General features: G+C 36.9%; 1 protein-coding gene across 2 annotated transcripts in view; it reads right to left on the minus strand.

Annotated features, from left to right (window-relative positions):
* ITSN2 (intersectin 2) overlaps positions 1–13,813 on the minus strand; it is an 86,151-nt gene that overhangs the window by 47,926 nt on the left and 24,412 nt on the right. For both annotated transcript variants that reach the window (XM_010584270.1, XM_010584269.1), the window contains exons 3-6: positions 5,338–5,430; positions 3,572–3,635; positions 1,678–1,841; positions 165–362 (exon numbers count right to left, since the gene is read on the minus strand). In XM_010584270.1, coding sequence (XP_010582572.1) covers positions 165–362; positions 1,678–1,841; positions 3,572–3,635; positions 5,338–5,430 — 519 coding nt within the window. The remainder of the gene's footprint in view (positions 1–164; positions 363–1,677; positions 1,842–3,571; positions 3,636–5,337; positions 5,431–13,813) is intronic.

Below are 13,813 nucleotides of genomic sequence, written 5' to 3' on the forward strand. Positions count from 1 at the left end.
AAGATTAACTAGTTAGAACTGATTTGACAAATGTGAACTTTGGAAAAAATATAGTTTTATTTTTTTTTAACTTGCATGCAAAAATTAGCATTCCTGTCTGGAATTAGCCAGAGAAAATAGGATTCACAATTCTGAAAGCAAGTACTGGACTGTACTATACTTACTTGAAGAGAAAGGTATGGACAAAGGCTGCAGAAGGCTGGATGTTCCATTTGGCAACGAGGAGGTACTGACAGAAGGCACCAGGGGAGCAGAGATAACCAAAGGAGGAATGGAAGTCATGGAGGTCAGAGACATGGGAGCTAATGGTGTGATCGTAGACATAGACGTTGGCATGGACAGATTTGGCATACTACCCATTCCTAGAGCAAAATCCAACAATTCATGATTTAATATTGCAGAGGCTCCAGCAAGAAATTGGGTCCATTATGCTAGGGAGAAAATACATAAAGCAACCTGTGTCCAGAGATACAATGAGTTAAAATAGATGCTTGTGTATAATATTTACTTTTTCTCTAAAGTTTAGACAAGACAGCTCACAGAAGAAAATATACTGAAAAAAATGAACTAAAAAAAAAAAAAAAAAAAAAAAATCCTTACAAGCAATTCATTCTCAAGGTAGATTTAGCTAGTATTTCACCAAAGAATAAGATCTAGTTTTCTATAATTGCAGTTATAACTAGTTCTTCAAGAAGCCTTTCCATGTCTGGCCCCTGAGACAGAATTACAATGCAACTCAAAAGTTGTGACAATCCTCTACAGGGAGAAGCTGATACTCTTTCTGAATCAAGTCTCTTGCAAGTGTCAGCCTTGGAAGAATCCATACGGGTGAAAAGTCCATACTTTGGGACCCATGCCTAGCAAATGGTTTCTTTAAGGCAGTTGCCTGAAGCAAATAAGGGCACTTGAATTACTGGCTGAATCTCGTGGAAGACAACAGCATGCAGATGAGATGATGGAAGGTTAATAGGAATTAATTGTATGCCAACCATAGCTATCTAGAAATGCATACACTTGTATGCAAACACACAAGATTTAGCAATGGGCAGACATTTTAAATTGTGTATGTAATTAATATATGCATGTATTTAATTTCAGCATAGAAGTATGCACTAATTTTGTAATCCAGCTGAAGTCATTACATATATTTTGTTCCACAAAACAACAAAACAGCAACAGGCATGCACTGAATCCCAAAACACCATCAGAAAGGGAAAAAAAGTTAAAATAATTCTATTCAACTGATCATATAACCAAAATAGACAACCTGATTAATTTTGAAAAAATATTTAAAATAAGTGTTCTACCAAAACTTTGACCTTTACTAAGTTCACCTTTACAAACCCCAAGTACAAACAGGTGAATGAGCAGGAGGGAGACAAAAAAAGACCACCAGTACGAGACGAAAGCCTGAAAGTCAGATGACAGATGCGAATGGCCTTCTTGCACCTCGTCAAAATTCAATAGAAGGTTTTCCTTTATTATTAAGTGTCTTCAAAGAATGAAATCATAAAAAATGTCAAGAAAGTGACTTTGTGAATTTCCTAAATCAGAATATCCTTGGGTCTTTTTCACTGATTCACTCAACTGTTGTGGTCAGATTAATGCTTGTATTTGGCTGCAATTAACTGTGGTTTTTTACCTCCGAACACTAAGTAATTATATATTCATAAGTACCAAAGCGAGCTGACATTAGCGGCGAAAATACTGGAGTTTGTTTCATGACAGGAGGGAGAACTGCAGGCAAGTGCTGTCCTTGCAATTTCAGCTTGATGAGTTTCATGGCTATAGAGAACTCCTGTTGATCCATTTTTCCATCCTTGTTCAGGTCCGATAGTGTCCTTACAAACAAAATAAAATAAAATTAGAAAAGCCCACAAGGAAGAAATGCAAATTTAACTTTTTCACTTAACAAGAAGCTTTTCTATCAGATTTATTTACTGGTTTTGTACAAGAAAACAAGAAACTTATCGCAACCATTTATAGATTTTCTACTTTTGACAACATTCAAACCCTCAGAAGTTGGAGAAGTTTGACTACCCCCTTGGTAGTCTTCTGCAGAGTTCAGTTTTAAAGTTGCTATATATTAAATACTTAACACCTGAGAAAGTAGGAAGACACTAGGAAAAGCAGTAGTCTCCTGCTCAGTGGATACACCTGTTGCCTCTGCTGCATGCCTCTGCTATGCTTTTTTCTACGCTACTAGCCAGACTAATTATTTTAAATTAATGTCTGGTAATGTAAGGAATTAATGCAAGAATCTGAAAACGGAAGGATGCAGAAACCTGCTAAAGGCACTATATACCACTATGAAAACTCCATTAATTCACAAAGAGTGTTATGGGTTTTTTTAAGCCTGACAGCCACACTATCTTTATTTGGAAAAGTGTCAAAGGAACTCAAAACACAACAGGAAATATATGCAACAGTGCATACATAAACAGACAAAATTTCTGGTCAGACAGAAAATATGAAATCTTACTGGTATTTAAACATGCGAGGACCAGGCACAGGAATGTAAATATAATTAGGAGAAAAAAAAAAAAAATCAGACTTAATATTAAGCTACATTTTCAATTTCATTCTGTTACTATTCAGTATAAAACTCCAAGGCCCTAAAAAAATTTCTTTACAGCTCTTTTCTAGGCACTTTAAGTGTCTGAAGAAGAAATTAACTTTGCATTTAGTTAGTTTCTTTAATATTCTTTCACAAGTGAGTTCTTAATTATTATGAGCCTCCACTCCATGTCTTTTAGCACATGTACATCTTCATAACAACCAAGTACCCCAAAATGAACACAGTATTCTAGTGAAGACTGAGGAGTTACAAAGAAAAAAATGTCTGTTTCAAGTGTCGCAATCATCACATACATGCTGCAAAGAACAGCACTTCTTCCAGTTCCTGTATTACAGCATTGGTTGGTATCTTACAGTGTATTACAACTGTTATAACATTTTCTGTGGCTTTAGATTTTTTTTCCCATCTTCTACTTTCAGTGTATTTTCCACTCCCAGTTTAGTAGCATATAATTTTTCCCACACTTAGTCTTATTGCCATTTTTTAGTGGTTACTAGTATTTCAAACATCATTCAATTTGGTATCTCCAGCAATTCATTAACCCATTATCTACCTCTTTTCCCATATTATTATTTAAAGTGTTATTTTTTTACCTCTTTTTCCATATTATTATTTAAAATATAAAGACAAGGCTTAACAATTACCTTTGTGGCAATCCAACAGGCACTTCCCTCTATGAAAGCCTTGCAATTTATCATCAGTTTTTGTTTCAAGCACTTACTATAGTTTAAAAAGGCTGTGTTCAATATCATCCAATTTGAATTAACATCATAAGAAAGATTTTAAAAGATACTGCTTTTTAATTAAGTGTTGGTACACATATGGGCTCAATCCTTCCTCTAAATTTAAGAAAATTAAAACAATGATTCAGACAACACTCCTACTTTGACTGCTGAAAGCCTGTTTGAGACAAGACAACATACTAAAGGTAGTAGTTGAATGCTATGTATCTCCTATCTTAAAAAAAGAAAAAAAAAGTAAATAATACCTTACCATATTTCAGCAAGGATTGAAGCTGGTAGACCTGATTGCAAAAAAAAGGTACGTGCTTGATCACCTATGATAAACAAGAAAGACAGACAGACTTTTACACTAGAGGATAGTTTTTCAGAAGACCTCAGCACTCTCTTATGGGACCAGATTTTCAAAAGGAACCAGCACGCTAGATGCCAAGCTTTCCGGTTTTGTACCACCTAACTCCTTCCCTGGTGACTGCAATCATCAGATACCCATGTATTCTGTAATCCTGAATCCCTGCTCTGAGAAGTTATTTCAAATAGCTATAAAAAGCTTTAACAGGTCACAAATAACAGCTGCCAACAGTTTAATAGATACAAGATTTAAAGAAGTAAAAATGACTGAAAATTTAGTCCTGACCCAATTACTTTTACTGGAAAGGATGTGCATGCTATTTCTTTCCTTCTCCTTCATTCAATCTAACTTTAGCCAGTACTGCCTCTCTAGAAAAACTGGAAAGATTTCATGTCCTAACTAATATCCCGTTCCGTCACAGAACATCTGCTATTTCAGTATTTTGGGAAGGGAATGGGAACTGTTGTGCAATCCCATATCAAGTTCCACATCAATTGGTACTGACCATGCTGTTAAACAAACTTGTAATAAAACACAGGTAGTGCTGTTTATGCTTACCTATGAGTGAATTACAGATGCTTAAAGCTAAGACTTCAAGTTATTCTTTCAGCTTTCTTCCTTTGTATTCATACGCAGCCTTTCATTTCAAGCACTTGCCAAATAAATAATGAAGTCTACAGACGTACGTGCAGGTAAGAGCCCAGATGTGGCCTAAAGGTAGTCAAGTCCCTGGGACTGCATACTTTTCAGCTGGTGGTAAAGTAAACACCAGCCTCCCAGAGCTGTTTGGCCAAAGCACGAGTTACCTATCACTTAGCCAGAAGATGTGCATGTTCCAAACAGACAACTTCCCCGCTCTTTCCTCAGTCTTTTTTGGACCAAAATGAGGAAAAGCAGGGGCAGTGGAGTCACCAGATAGGTAGTTAGGAGGGTAGGAGAGATTGGGGCTGGTCTTTAGTGCCCACCTGCACACAAAGAATGGGGCATTCTTAAGTCATCTTTGCCAGTGAAATCGAGCCTTTTCTTGATGTCACGAGCAGATTCTTAAATTTAAAAACTGCATATTCTGAGGTGCGCAGCAACATGACCCAATTGTTTCAGAGGAGAAGCAGCTGAATGCAACTGGAACTGACAGCAGGCCATTGCAAAATGCCATTAGCCCATCCAGAACTTGCTGAAGGCCCAAGGGGTAATGAATTTCAAGCGGTCATTAACAAGGACAAGCTGTCAGCATCTCTTTCCCTGCCTCCTCCCCGAAACAAAGATATCTAACAGCACAGTATTCTCTAACACTGTTCAGACAGAGGAGAGCCACTTCTGGTGTCTCTGGCGTCACTTGCCACAATAGCTACTGTTAAGTGCTCCTTGGCAGCCTCCCAACTAAGCACAGATTTCGCCTGATACTCTTTGGTTTTTGAAACTAGACAGAATGACAGCACATAACCACTAGCTGCAGAAGTGACAGGGTTAATAAAAGAGCGTTCCTGTGCCAGACTTTAGCCCAAAGCTTGTAGAAGTTTAATAATAACACATGGCTGTTTGCCCAAAGAGTATGGTTATTAGTCACACAACAAAGGGCAAGAAATAGGATGCAGTTTTCAAACTGTTTTACAAAGACACTTATGCACACACAGAAGTTAACATGTAATGCAGAATCTCAGACCGACCTGTAATGTAGCCTCCTGTGGGTTTAAGGCTATCAAACTGCTTGTCATGCTTGGCCCGCTCTTCAGAGGTGATGGCCCATATGTTTGGGCCTCCTAAAAAAAAAAAAAAAAAAAAAACCAAAAACATGAAAAAACACCCTCACTTGCAAAATAAAAGCTTGGCTTCTCAAGAGACAAAGTCAGATCTAGACACACCCAGCTCCTACCAGTTTGGCAAGGACATTACGAAACACAAACCTGCTTCCCAGATGTGCAAGCGCTAGCTGAGACAATTCCTCAACTAGATTGCTTTACACTCGCTTTCAAACAAGGTCTGTCGTCCTCCAAAGCTGGTGAAAAGCAGTTTCCTGTTGCTGCCGATTGTGTGCAGCCCAGGCAGGATGCACGCTGCTCACCGTACCCTGCGTGAACCAAATACTCCTCTGGTTCACCGATAAACAAATGGCGTTCAATGTCGCTTAAAGGTTCTCGTACAGAGGGCTAACACCGTACCGCTGCGAGAAAGACTCATGCTTCATCTTGCCAATACTCTAAAAAAAATAATTGGGACTGCTAACAAAAATATGTTGGTTTTGTCTGACAAAATAGTAACATTCCAGGTTGTTTTGGTTTTTTTTTAAACAGCATACAATTTCAATTTACCATTTTTCAATGATTTAAAAAAAAGTATAAAATATTACAGCCTCAAAGTAACAAAGAGAAATTGCAGGGAATAATCATATTTACAGAGCTGTGCTGATATACCAGGTAGAAACAACAGTGACTTTCAGAAAAACTCCTACCTGCTGTCTAAAGGTCAGGGTGTGCATCCTTTGCAGGAAAAGCAGTTTGCCAGAAATAATTGGGTTTGTGGTTTTTTTTTTTTTAAGTAGGAGGAAGTTTTAGTTGGGAAGTTCTCGACAAATATCTAATTTTTCAAATCAATGAATGCAAGAATTAGCCAAAATTCTGAATGGAAACCCCCAAAACAGCATGAAAAGGTTATTACTTAACAAAACCTGACCTTTAAAAATACATTCTATTGAGCATTACTACTTCCAAAGAACTGTTAAATCTGTTCTTCAAGTATTTGTATTGCTCACTAGAAGACAGTCAAGGGAATAATAATCCTTCAAATAAGATATTAACAAGTTGCTTTAAAAACCACAGCACTTTTAAAGAAAGTTACTATAAAATGCTTCCTCTTTTCCTACATAAACTGACTTTAAACGCTTTGAATCTACAAAAATTCAACAGGTTTTTTTCAGTTTTTCAGAGAACAATAACAAAGGGACTGCAAGCTGATGTACATGCCAATATAGACACATTAGTGATGTTAATCATCTCTCATCTGTGTTTAGACATATATGCAAACACATTTTCCAAAAAAGACTTAATGTCTCCTCTTAAGAAGCTCCTGTTAAGACTGTCATTCTGCTCACATGTGTACAAATTTAATTCTTCACCCATGCTGCTTAATAGGGAAATACAAATAGTTAAAAAACTAAACCGAAACAAAACAGAAACTCACTGGGGATATGTATGACAGAAAGAGTGGGAGGGCATTGGGATACAACCTCTATGCACCTGAATTTGGAGTTTTGCTTCCCTCTCTTAAGGATATACCGATTTTTTTTTTTAGAATGGCCTCAATGAAAGGGTCTTCTTGCAGGCTGCACGCAAAACTGCACTTCAAGAACCCTCTCCTTCTTTCTTCTGATTAAATGAATCTAAATAAATCTAGATTATATACTGATAATAAATCTAAATAGATCTAAATCAGATCTAAATCTAGTAATTGATAGGCAGTGTGAGTATTGCTGTAATACACAAATGAGGACAACTTACATCCAATGGCAAAAATTAAGAGGAGCACTTGAATCTTTTTAAAATGTTAATTTTAAGATATGAATGGGAAGCGCGTAACGTGGTTAATGCTTATAGAAATTATCTGGACAAAATAAAGAAGTCCTCCTAAAGCTGTCAGCAGCAACTTCATTTATGGAAAATAAAATATTAGCAACATCACATTTTCCTTATATAAAATACTGTGTTTTGATCATCTTTTGAAGCAGGTAGCTACAACACTCCTCAGCTTTTTATAATCAATGACAGGAAGATTAAGACCACCACAATATATTCACATGTCAGTGGCTGCAAAGTGCTAAAAATACAGTAACAATTCCTTGACCGGAGTTACCGCCATCACCATAGTTTCTCTAAAGAATCCAATTTACATTGTAAGGGAACTTCTGTTTAAACGTGAAATGCACAATTTCCTATTTATACATCACAAAGTAAGCAAGAAAATGGCAATCAATCTTGAAACTCTTCTAGTACATTTCAGCAAAACATGTCTTTGAATACAATCTGGCAAATTATGTTTCCTCTTCAACTATGAAATTCAAAGTTCTACATAGCATTGTCTCAAATGTGTTAAAATTTTGCAGTTCAGCGAATCACCAGATTCACACCTGTAGCTGTATGATGGTTAACATCTCATTCAAGTGTTTCAAGATCAGCATTCACCCTTCATTCTCATTTTTGCCTTCATACACACTCCCCAAGAATCTCACTATTTTTTGCACACTAAGTATTTTGCGCACTTTTGCTCAAAGGACCACAATTGCTGTTAGCATGGTTTATTCGTTCCCAGACTAAACATGCAAAAGCATTTTTTCAGCAACCATCTCCATGACAGGTTTCTTGCAAGTATAAATTTCATTTAAGAAAGATATCTTTGGCTACAACCCACATTATTATAGCAACAAGTGCTTCTAGCATAGTCCTAGCAAGTCAGTGCAAGCAGCTACTGTCACAGCAAAGTAATAACTATGAACACACATGTTATCAAAGTACATAGTGTGAATGTTCCAGGAGAATTAATATATATCCTGAAAAGACCAACCTGCTAATAATTTATTTTCAAAGGTAAGAATTTCAGATTTTCCCTATCCCTGAGGACAGAGACTGAAAATCTTTTTTTCTGGTGCCTAATTCCATAAAGATATGCTCTCCACTGGGTTTTTTATAGGCATGGAAGAAAATAATGTAGTAAGTCTTAAAATCCAAAGCAGACCTCCTCCCTCATAATTTGACTGTTGTACTTAGAAGTGAATATATAAAAATATACATACTTTGTAAATATAAATTCAAAGAAATCATATTCAGTTCAGACAATTTTAGCCACATCTCTCTTAACACCTATCAACATTCAGTAATACCTCAAAATTTAAGAAGTTTAAAAGGACATATCACAGCATCTTTTAATTTAGAAAGCTGAATCAAAATGTGTATTAAATTCCAACTAGAAATGGTTGGGGGGAGGGGCAGGGGAAGCAAAGTAGTATCCAAAGTCTTTCCAAAGCTGTGATTCCTTACAAGCCAAGCCAAGAAAGTAATGTGGGCTTTTTTTAGCAGGAATTAGGATCTAGAGAACAATGTACCTTCAAGTCAGCACAGCTCTCCAGTCTGATAGTGAGATTTTTTGTGCTTGTCTATAACTGAACAAAGTCCCAGAAAACTAAATTTTAACCTAACATCACTTAAGAGAGAGTGTCTGCCATTTTCAGCCTGAACTATAACAGGTCATTGTTTTATGAATACAGGTTAACAACCTTTGGACAATGAAATAATTTGTTTAAAAGGAAAAAAATTTTAAAGACCTCAATACTTATAATAGGGATCCAGTGTGGGCATTCAAGCCCCATCCAACATTTCTTATTTAAAGGATTCACTGTTTTTTCCAACTCCCACCCCAATATGCAACAGAAACAAAATAAAAAGCATAGCACAAGAGGAGAGTTTAAAGCATTCCGAGCGCTTATTTTTAGCTTAACCAGGTGCTCATGTCTCTTTTGATGTTACCATTTGGTGATACAAATAAGAAAAGAAAATCTATGTACAGAAAGTGTCATTTAAATTAAGATTCCTCAAAATACCAAGCACAAATACCACATCGGTCTATCTGAAATTAACACTTTGAACAATGGGGATCATAAGGTCTTGGCAATTCCACAAAGCACATCATGAAACCATTCGTCAAAGTAATTGCCATGATTACTTATAGTACAACCGAGACCATCACAATAAAGACTTACCACAGACAAAATTAGTTTGAAACTCAGTTCTCCTATGCAATCACCATAAAAACATGCTACAGTCCTCACAAATACTGTGGCTGCTTCCCAAAGCTACCACCAGTGGTAAAACTGGCCACTCAGCGTCACTGCTGAGAAATATTACACCGCCTGGTTTACAAACAACCACGCTTTGGGCACGCTGAACTGTGACAAAGGGAAGACTACTCCTTTTCTTGGAAGGACAAAGCTGCAGGAAGGGTCAAACAGAAACATCTGCCATCCAAGACACATCATCTAAACTTATCTAGCTTAGCTCAATTTTTTTCACACTAACGCCTTCAATCCCAGGGCTGAGAAACATCTTGCCCATAAGCCAGATGCAGCCAAAAGGAACAATTAATTTTGCCCAGAGACATCATTGTTCTTCTTCCTTCCTCACAGCCCCAGCCCTTACTCATGGCAAGACATACGCAAATCACAAAACCAAACTGCAGGCATCTCTTCACAAACACCTCTGATCACAGGATGGAGCAAGAGGCATGCATCTCCTTGATAGAGCAGTGGTGAACCTTTGGCTCTCCAGAGATTCTCAGCTGGCACCAAGTAGCAGTGAACTACAATACTTTTACAAATCACTTCAGCATCAGAAATCAAAATACAGTTGCCACTACATGCTCTCATGACAGGCTTTGCTGCAGCCAATGAATAGCACATTACTACTTTTCTGACTTAGCTTAAATTTCCTGGAAATTTTCTAAAGAGAAATAATTTTTTCCCAACTGTAGATGGTACGATTTTGGAGGGGAAGAAAAAAAAGTACAGTCATTCTGACATGAAGATATCTCATAAAGTAATTATTCTTCAAAAGAGGTTACTTTGCAATCTCACAACTTCATACATGAAGCAAGACCTACCTGGATGAAGCTAACACTGTATTTGACTACACTGCATTTTTAGGAATCAAAACTCAAGAAGTCCTGAACCTGGGAGACTTTCCCCATAAAGATTTTCCCCAGAATAGAGTAACTATTGCCTTCACTTGCTTTTTCTGTTTATGAAAAAAATAAAAGAATGTATTTCTATATTAGTAACACTTTTGGAAGACAGATGTCAAACTATCTTTCTTTTCTAGAGAAGGTTGGTACTTTCAGAGAAGACTCTGGATAAACATCAGGACTAGCAAGTGTTCTTGAGATCCAACATGGGAAACCTGCACTCAAGGTCCAGAAGCATCTCAGTGGATTCCTTATACCACATCAGAAAACCAACAGAGAAAGCTCCTTTACTTGCCCACTCCACAGCTCTACAACATGTTCAAGAGTTCAAAGTCGCATGTGGATTCTACCCACACAGAAAGTCCGTACGGAATGACAAAGACCCACACAAACAACCTGGTGCTAAACATCATTTTAATGTACCTCCAAGACTTCTCTAAAGATGACAAAGTACATACCAACTTCACCTTCATGTAACAGGTATTAACATGTAATTCAATGTGGTAGCACTCACAATTTTATAGTGTTGGAAACAAGTGACTATGCTGGGGATTAAACAACTTTTTCTGTTCCTTTAAACTCATTCTAAATAAAAAATATCTTTCTATGAGAGAGTATGAGGGTCTGCTTATGGCAGGATCACAGCATTTGGTAGGACAGCTCCAGAAATGTCTTTACAACACTGCATCAGACAGATAATCTTCTGAAGAAAATAAAGGACTTGCTTTGAAGGGCTGCCAACATCAGAAACGGAAACACTGTTCTTTTCTTAAAACAGTAAGCTGCCATCGAAAGAGAGGGGAGAAAAGAAAGTGCAATCCTAGAAGAAAAGTAAATAGACTTGAAAATGCTCTGTAAAGACCTCTGCCACTGGTTAGTACTACTTGTAGGCAAAAGGTAGTTGTACCAAGAGCAGTGCTATTAGTGAAGAGGATAAAGGCAACTTCTTACTTGTGGAAAATCATAAGACATTTCTCACATTCTCCAAAGAACTGTATTTGTTTTTCACTGATAGGCGTTGCTTGTTTTTCTCTAATAAAAACTATGCTCCAACGACCCACAAAGCTAATTAACTCCACAGAGATAATGAACCTAAATTGAAAGAGCATTCCTTGTACACATAAGTCACGAAGATGAGTGATTATACCACTACCTTTTTAACCATCAAAAAACCTAGTATTAAGCTTCATAATGACTCTAAATAAATATTTATCCCCATGTTTAAAGACGGGGAAATTTCAATACAGACATGCAGCAGCATGCCTCAAGCTGCACAACTTGGGGTGTTCCTTAATGCAACCAGCAATTACATTACTGTCTCCCATTAGAAGCCTCGAGTGAGTTGTTTGGTATAAGACATGTTGGGATAAATCTAATAATCCCAGTCTTTCTCTGTCTGTGTTTGTAGATAAGTTCACCACAGAATTATTTATTAGATTTAATGCTCCCAACTGAGATGTTGAATCACACTTCTAATTTTTCCCTCAGTGGTGAGTAAACACTCCAGGAGTCTGAAAATATACAGAACATTTTACCATTAGTCTGGATTTCCAGATTCCTTATCAGTGTTATTGCTATTTTCAATATTTGCTTCCCTCCCTTGTTGTTGATTCTTTATATATAAAACATAGGAGAAAATGCTGACCAATGATAAGCATTTATTCTTATTTAGGTGCGCAAATATGTTACTGCAGCTTTGGGTCCATCCCAAAGTACCACCTTGCTCTTCCTTGAGGAACACACCTCCTATTCCCAGTTCCCATGTTCTTGGGCCACAGCAGGAGCCACATGCAACCTCCTTTCACAACACATACATTAATCCCGCTGCTACTTGTCCTACCAGAAATGCTTCATGGAGGCTCTCAGCATATTAAGCAACACTGCAGCAACTGCCAGAGGAAAAGGATATGTCTATGCTTAACAACAATTTCAGCAGCTTCTTTATACACAGTTAAAAGGAAACACCTGTAGCTAAAGCATGTTAAAAAAGGGGAAACATGTTTCTCCTTCAATCTTGTATTTTCACTAACATTACAAGAATTGTGCCCATTGAAGCCAAGAGAATTTTTAAAGATTTTCAAGTGTCTCTGATGTGCTACCCAAAAATAAGTGTTACCTGCAGACAGGCTGTTAAATAGAGTCAGACAAGTGCAGAGCTACACAGATTTGGCCAAAAAATGCTTGCTTAATTGAAGAGCATGCTTACAGAAATATGGACAAAGCAGCAGCAGACACATTGTATTTTAGGGTACAGTTCATATTGTCTACATTATGTACAGGATTTGTAGGTATTTTGGTGTATTGGGAATCCTCAGGTTCAGCAGTTCACTAAAATCAACTATTGGGCTCGTTTAAACTAACCACCAGCTCCTACAAAACAGAAGCAGAACTCCATATGATGCAGTATTTTGCCTGACAATATGGTCACTGGCATCCCCCACTTGGATACACAAAATCTATCTGTAAAGGAAGAACATTAAAATTTCTGTGCCATGCAATGATCTCAATGTAGGAACATAATCCTTGCTTTTAGAATGAGTATAATCCCTAAAACAATTTAGAAATACCTAATAGTCTAGTCCACGCTAACATTAAAGATCCACTTGTTTTCTGAATTTTACAGCACAACTTGACGATTCCAAAGCACTTAAACTATCAGTTTATAATAACAGGATAGTATTTCTATACTTTCTAAAAATCACAGAATCATTTAGCTTATTATGGCTATCCATTTCCAGTAGTTCCCATTTAATTAAATTATTGCCAAGCTTCACTGAAACATAAAGCAACACATCAAGCAAGCAAAATACTAAAAAAAGAAAACACAGACAGCAATTTACAGCAATTTTACTTGAAGATGTGTAAACAAAATAATCTCTTTTTAAAGTTTTGTTAGAGCTCCACTAATGTAAAAAACACATTAGGAAAAGTGTATAAACATGACAGTACTCTCAACTGCACGTTAGCATGCTACCTTTTACACTAGTTTTCTGTAGAATTTGTGACAACTCATTCAATAGTATTTTCTGAAGTTTTAATGAAACAAGTTTTCTACTCATCAAAAAGTGCAATTACTGTAACCTACACTGTTGGTAAACTCATACTTTAGTCTTAAAAACTAATTTAACTTCTCCTTTTCTTACAGGAAAAAGTTGGCACACAGACTTGGCTTAACCTAAGCCTTCCCCATATCTACATTCAATAGAAGCAATAAATATAAAAGTATTTTCTGCCTAATTCTGGAAAAACAATGCCTTTGAAATCACCTGTAGTCACTGAGTTACTAACACTGATGCAGCACATGAAACAAGCCCATTCTTCTACCCAATGACATAGCCATGTCTTTGCCCAGAATCAGAGAATCTTTCAGTTTGGAAAAGCCCTTTAAGATCATCAAGTCCAACCGTTAACCTAGCACTG

This window comes from Haliaeetus leucocephalus, unplaced genomic scaffold (assembly GCF_000737465.1).
Source record: "Haliaeetus leucocephalus isolate CR32 unplaced genomic scaffold, Haliaeetus_leucocephalus-4.0 Scaffold964, whole genome shotgun sequence".
Classification (NCBI taxonomy): domain Eukaryota; kingdom Metazoa; phylum Chordata; class Aves; order Accipitriformes; family Accipitridae; genus Haliaeetus; species Haliaeetus leucocephalus.